This window comes from Epinephelus moara, chromosome 2 (assembly GCF_006386435.1).
Source record: "Epinephelus moara isolate mb chromosome 2, YSFRI_EMoa_1.0, whole genome shotgun sequence".
NCBI classification, from domain to species: Eukaryota; Metazoa; Chordata; class Actinopteri; order Perciformes; family Serranidae; genus Epinephelus; species Epinephelus moara.
Window position 1 is genome coordinate 459,016 of NC_065507.1, and position 6,861 is coordinate 465,876.

General features: G+C 43.2%; 1 protein-coding gene and 1 long non-coding RNA gene across 2 annotated transcripts in view; one reads left to right on the forward strand and one right to left on the reverse strand.

The window, feature by feature from the left end:
- masp1 (MBL associated serine protease 1) overlaps nt 1-3,431 on the forward strand; it is a 25,412-nt gene extending 21,981 nt beyond the window's left edge. Inside the window, exons 8-9 of the mRNA XM_050060685.1 lie at nt 2,733-2,814; nt 3,275-3,431. Coding sequence (XP_049916642.1) covers nt 2,733-2,814; nt 3,275-3,339 — 147 coding nt within the window. The 3' untranslated portion in view covers nt 3,340-3,431. The remainder of the gene's footprint in view (nt 1-2,732; nt 2,815-3,274) is intronic.
- Nucleotides 1-6,855, reverse strand: part of LOC126400254 (uncharacterized) — a 19,861-nt gene extending 13,006 nt beyond the window's left edge. The window contains exon 1 of the long non-coding RNA XR_007570956.1: nt 6,692-6,855. This is a non-coding gene — a long non-coding RNA (uncharacterized LOC126400254). The remainder of the gene's footprint in view (nt 1-6,691) is intronic.
- Between the last annotated feature and the right edge of the window lie 6 nt (nt 6,856-6,861).

Sequence of the window (6,861 nt, forward strand, 5' to 3'; positions counted from 1 at the left end):
TGTTTTTAACATTATGTGCAAATAAACTAATCTAAACTAAAGCTAAACATTATTCATCCCGTTATGCGTTGCCACGCATGTTTCCTCCTCCTGCAGCTGCCACGGTGTTGGCCTTTTCTCTAATGTTGCTTTTCTCCTCCTCATATTTTAGTAGAGTTAATCTCTGATCCTCACGAGAAATACTGTTTTTTTGCTCACATACGGCGCTCTGTGAGGACGCTCTGTGAGGACGCTCAGTGACGCTCAGTGACGCTGCACTTCTCTGATGATTGTGATTGGTCCGCTGCGTGCGCGTTCACGGCTCTTGATAAAGCAACCCTGGGTTGAGTTACCGAGTTGATATCCAGCATCGTGATACCGATTATCCTGATTGCCATTGTTAGGGTTAGTCAACCCAGGATAGGTCTGGGTAACCCAGGAAAGGTTGATCTCGCTTCGTGATACAGGCCCCAGGTCTTTTGGATCTGTCTGCTGCTTTTGACACAGTCGATCACAACATTCTTCTGTTACGTCTTAACTTGTGTGTAGGCATTAAAGGTACAGCTCTTAAGTGGTTCCAGTCTTGTCTGTCGAATAGAAGTTTCTCTGTCCATCTCGGCCAGTATTCTTTAGCTGCGTCCCCGCTTAGTAGTGGGGTACTGCAAGGCTCCATCTTGGGCCCTATTTTATTCTCATTGTATATGCGCCCCTTGGGGTCAATATTTAAACATCTCCTTTCATTGTTTTGCGGATGATCTACAGATCAATCTGCCCATAAAAACAAACAGTGAGGCCTCTGTTCAAGCGCTGCTGAACTGTCTTAAAGATGTTCAATCATGGATGGAGTTGAACTTTCTTAACCTGAACAAAAACAAAACTGAAATCATTCTATTTGGGCAATCCAGTTTTTTTTAGATTGCTATGATAGTGCCATTGGTTCATTAGCATCCTCTTGTTACACCACTGTGAAGAATCTTGGTGTGATATTTGATTCTGCCTTTAAACTGGATAAACAGATTAGTTCAGTTGTTAAGACAAGCTTCTTTCAATTGAGACTCCTGAGTAAGGTGATGGCCTACCTCCCTCCACATGACTTTGAGAGTAATTCATGCCTTCATCTCTTCGCATATAGACTATTGTAATTCTTTGTATGTTGGACTCGACCAGTCATCACTGCGCCATTTGCAGGCAGTTCAAAATGTAGCAGCCCGCCTGTTAACAGGAAAGAGACGGCATGATCACATCACACCTGTTCTAGCCTCCGTACACTGGCTTCCAGTCCTTTTCAGGATCCAGTTTAAAATTTTCATGCTTGTTTTTAAGAGTCTTAATGGCCTGGCCCCATCTTATTTGACTGAGCTTTTACAGCCTCACACCTCAATGAGAGCGTTGAGGTCTACAAATCTATCACTGTTGGAGGTTCCGAGATCCAGGCTCAAAAGTAAAGGTGATAGATAGGTCCTAACCTGGGGAACAGCCGACCTTTACATATAAGAGCTGCCCAAACACTGGAGCATTTTAAATCCCTTTGGCCTTCGGCACTTGTTAAGCATGACATCTTGTTCTTATGATCTTTTTATTGTTCACTGTATGATGTTGTATTGTTTATTTTAATAGGCCTTTGGTCAACTGAGGTTGTTTTTAAATGTGCTATATAAATAAAATTGAGTTGAATTGTGTCTTTGTTTCTTTGTCTGTTGGTATCTTTGTCTTTGGGTATCTTTGTCTCTTTGTCTCTGTATCTTTCTTTGTGTCTGTATCGTTGTGTCTTTGTCCTTTTGTCTGTTGGTATTTTTGTCTTTCGGTATCTTTGTCTCTTTGTCTCTCTGTCTATTTGTATCTTGTGTCTTTGTCTCTTTGTCTGTTTGTATCTTTGTGTCCTGTGTTTTTGTCTTTTGGTATCTTTTTTTTAGTATCTTTGTCTTTTTGTATCTTTGTATCTTGTGTCTTTGTCTATTTATATCTTGTGTCTGTCTTTTGGTGTCTTTGTCTCTGTCTGTTTGTATCTTTGTATCTTGTGTCTTTGTTTGTATCTCTGTGTCTTGTGTCTTTGTCTATTTATATCTTATGTCTGTCTTTTGGTATCTTTGTCTCTGTCTGTTTGTATCTTTGTGTCTTTGTATTTCGTGTCTTTGTTTGTTTGTATCTCTGTGTCTTGTGTCTTTGTCTATTTATATCTTATGTCTGTCTTTTGGTATCTTTGTCTCTGTCTGTTTGTATTTTGTGTCTTTGTATCTTGTGTCTTTGTTTGTATCTCTGTGTCTTGTGTCTTTGTCTATTTATATCTTATGTCTGTCTTTTGGTATCTTTGTCTCTGTCTGTTTGTATTTTGTGTCTTTGTATCTTGTGTCTTTGTTTGTATCTCTGTGTCTTGTGTCTTTGTCTATTTATATCTTATGTCTGTCTTTTGGTATCTTTGTCTCTGTCTGTTTGTATTTTGTGTCTTTGTATCTTGTGTCTTTGTTTGTATCTCTGTGTCTTGTGTCTTTGTCTATTTATATCTTATGTCTGTCTTTTGGTATCTTTGTCTCTGTCTGTTTGTATTTTGTGTCTTTGTATCTTGTGTCTTTGTTTGTATCTCTGTGTCTTGTGTCTTTGTCTATTTATATCTTATGTCTGTCTTTTGGTATCTTTGTCTCTGTCTGTTTGTATTTTGTGTCTTTGTATCTTGTGTCTTTGTTTGTATCTCTGTGTCTTGTGTCTTTGTCTATTTATATCTTGTGTCTTTTTCTCTTTGTGTCTGTGTGGTTCAGGACGGAGAGACTCTGGATCATTATCAGATGGACTGTCAGTCAGACGGCTCGTGGAGCAGCAGCAGCCCGCCTCTCTGTCAGAGTAAGAAAACATCACATCGAACTTCTGAAACTAAACTCAGTGTTTCGTCTCTTTGAAAGCTTCAGTTCTTCTGATTAAAATCTGGATTTAAGGACCAGAAGGCAGCGGAGCAATATTTCTATTGCCTTAATTGGATATTATTAATATCAGGTTTATTACCCACACACTGATCACCTGTATATTAATATGTAATATGTAATATGAGTGTAAACTCCATCAGCTCGCTGCTCGTCTGAATCATCAGTACTGATAAATATCACAGTGGATCCTGATGAGCCGAACACGAGTCACCCAGTAAAGACATACTGGTGTGTGTGTCCGCTCCCAGTCTGTTTGTATCAGTGCGGTCGCCATGACAACAACAATCAGCAGCATACGCAGTATAAGTGTATATCTGTATCTGTATCTGTGACATCAGACCTGAGATCAAACTTCCTGTCTTGTGTATCTGTCTCTGTAGAAACAGACTCTGGGAGGAAGAGGCGGTCTCTGTCCAGCATCTTAATCAATGACAGCCAACTTTAGTCAACGACTGATTCTTATTGGCTGATAGAGAAACTGTAGGAAGAGTTGAGTTGTCAGAAACTGATTTTCTAATAAAAGAAATGAAAAGAGAATCTGCAGTCGTGTGTTTCTGTGAAACATAAAAACTAATCTGCTTTGTCATCAGTGACATCACAGTGACATCACAGCAACAACCTCAAACAACACGAGAAGGTCAAATTTAGGATCAGTGACAGTTAATGTTTCCTGTGATGTAACAGAGATGGTGGACACCGCCACCACCACCAACGACAACAATCATTGACGTCATGATAATAATGTGAACACACGAACACGTGGAGGAAGACTTTAATCAGAATCACAACACTAATGTTAAACTTCCTGTCTCGTGTTCAATCAGGCCGGGACACATACGGCGTTCTTTACCACCTGGATGACATGAGGTCGGGCGGTGGGTGCCAACTCTCAGGGAGTGGAGGGTAGTTTCACCTGACAATGCAAAGCGATCATAACTTACCAGAGATGCAGAGTCTGGAGCCAATCATCTTCCAGGCGTTGGTTACAAAGTGTATATTAAAATATATCTACAGGTGAGTACCAGCTGTGATTGGTTGGTCCTCGTCACATGACATGCAGCACACCCTGCTGTGTTCCAAAAGTTGAACTTTGTTTATCTCAGGCTTCCGCTGTTGCGCCCTGAAAAACCAGTGCTTGTGACACTTGTCACTCCGCAACAACGTCACTCTGGCTTTTGCATGTGCCTTCCACGCAGTCATCACTGAAAACACCTGATCTGAGGGAATAAAACACACATGACGTGTTCATCTCTGTTCATTTCATCAAACATCATCACGTCATCTGATCATCTCTCTGATTGGTCACATGAGTCCTCTTGGTTGGTCAAAGGTGGTGGTGCACTTCATTGGGTGTTGACGCTGTAGCTGATACCTGTTTAAGTCGTGTCTGCTGCTGCCTGGAGAAGTCGGTTGTGGCATCAACAGTATGGCTCCCTACCTGAAGCCTTTGGACAGTAGCTGAGGATAAGGATGAGGATGTGCTCCAAGGAGGATGTTGTGGTAGAGTTGGCAGGAGGGTGAGTCCTCCAGGCCCCAGCTGAACAGGTCTGTAGGACTTTGGTGGACATTAAACACCAACTGGACCAAGAACTTGAATTGTTGTGGTTCTGCCTTCCAGAGTCTTTCGCAGGTGATCTTTCGGCCAGTTGTTGGCTTCCACCTGGTCCAGGTCCCCTGCTTACACATCCCCAACATCCTGCTGCAGCAAACTTCTTCCACCTCTGAGCGTACCTTCTCCTGGATAAGTGCTACTGTTGCAAAGTCTTGAATTGTCCTGAACCTGACCTGACTGGTTGCCATAGCACCCATTAGGATGCTGTGCCACAATCTTGCATCCACCTGCTCATTTGCCTCCTACTTGCACCACTTCCTTCTTGTCCTGACCTGGAAGCCTACTGAGGAGATTTTGGGATCAGTGGAGTCTTCGCAGATCAGGACCTCTCTGGCTCAGCTGACCTTGAACTCCCCCGTCAGACTGCTGAAAGGAAGCTGCAGCTTCGTGCTTTGCCCATATGCCCAGCCAGCTGGCCAGGAACCAGCTGACCTTCCTTTCAAAGCCCTCCATGATGGTGATTCAGACTTCACAGATCAGCAGAATTCCATTTAGGTATATCCAAGCCTTGAACTTTCCAGAAAGTCCAGAATTCTTCCCTGTGTAGAGCCATGTGTAGATGTCATCACTGGTTGCTTGGTGTGCTGCTATGTCCTTCAGATTGCTGGTGTCCAGGTTCTTGACTGGCTTTTCTGTCACAGATGGATTTGGGGTGTCTCCTAAAAGGAAGTGAAACTGGTCAGTTGCTCTTCGTTTCTTGAGGACCAGAAACCTGGAATTTACGGGTTTGAAGCCCAATCCTGCCCATGTTGAAGCCGCCATTTGGTGCCAGATTTGGACCGCACACCTCTGCACTTCACTTATGCAGACTTCACAAATCGGAAGTTTGATCACTTGCTCTGACGGTCCATGTGCTGAAGTAGCCTTGGGCAAAAACTGAACCACCAATGGGTGAATGTGACATGTGGTGTAAAAGTACAGAAATTGTGCAACTGGTGATGATTCCCTTTTCTCACCAACGCCACGCTGGTGTTGAAGCCACAGAGTACATCTCAGGTTTAAGTTGTCAAGGACGAGGATTCATATCCTCTCTGGGATGTGGTATCTGGTAGGGGCTTATTCTACCAGCCTGTATGAGATCAATCCTTAGACATTAGCACCGTCTAGCCACTGACTGCCCCTCCAAGTCTCTCCTGCTTCGTTGCCCCTCACTGATCAGTTGGATTACCAGACCTGGAACACCTGGGATGACTCTGGTCTGCACCGAGGTGTCTATGTAGGAGTTCTTCCGGAGAAATCCTGCCAGGTGATTGGCAACAATGTCGAAGATGATCTTACATTTCACACTCGTCCTGCTTCTATTCTCCACCTGAAGAATCCTCACACCTCCTGCTGAGGCACCTTTCCTCTCCTTCAGATCACCTGTCGATCTTCCAAAGTCTGGCAAACAGTTTGAAGACCTTGTGCTCCTTTCAGACCCAGGGCCGAGGATGTTCAGGTTAACTTGATGACCTCCCTAGGTTGTGTTCATTGATGTAGAACAGGGTGCTGGGTGGGGATACGAGATCTTGTTCCGTCATGCTGTCTCTGTGGGTGTTCCTGATGTGAAAGTTAACGTCCTCCTCAGGACGTCAGAGCTGATCACTGCCTTCATCACCAGCTGAGACCAGCTCTTCATCCTTTTAACTCCTCATCATCATCCCAGTGGTCCTCTACTTGCTGACAGCTGATTGGTTCTCTCTCTCACAGTGGTGGATTGTGGGAGTCCGACGGCAGTTGCCATGGCCGACGTGATGTTTGGTAGTCATGACAACAGCACCCTCTTTGGATCGACGATTCACTACGTCTGCAGGGACGAAGCCTTCCAGCTCAACGCCAGCAACAGTAAGAGTATTAGTATTATTCCAAGTACTTAGACTCCGAATATGAATGTACCACAGCTCGCTGTACTCAGAATATGTATTTATTCTAGTACTTAGTGATTAATTTTATTTTATGTTATAAAACTACAGCATGAAAAGTATGTAAAGAGCTGTTCACTAATTTTACAGGTACTACGATTACCACTACTGTGTAATTCTACTTATGTTCTCGAACTATCAATCAATCAATCAATCAATCAATCAATTTTATTTATAAAGCCCAATATAACAAATCACAATTTGCCTCACAGGGCTTTACAGCATATGACATCCCTCTGTCCTTATGACCCTCACAGCTAATCAGGAAAAACTCCCCAAAAAACCTTTAACGGGAAAAAAACGGTAGAAACCTCAGGAAGAGCAACTGAGGAGGGATCCCTCTTCCAGGACGGACAGACGTGCAATAGATGTCGTACAGAACAGATCAGCATAATAAATTAACAGTAATCAGTATGACACAATGAGACAGAGAGAGAGAGAGAGAGAGAGAGAG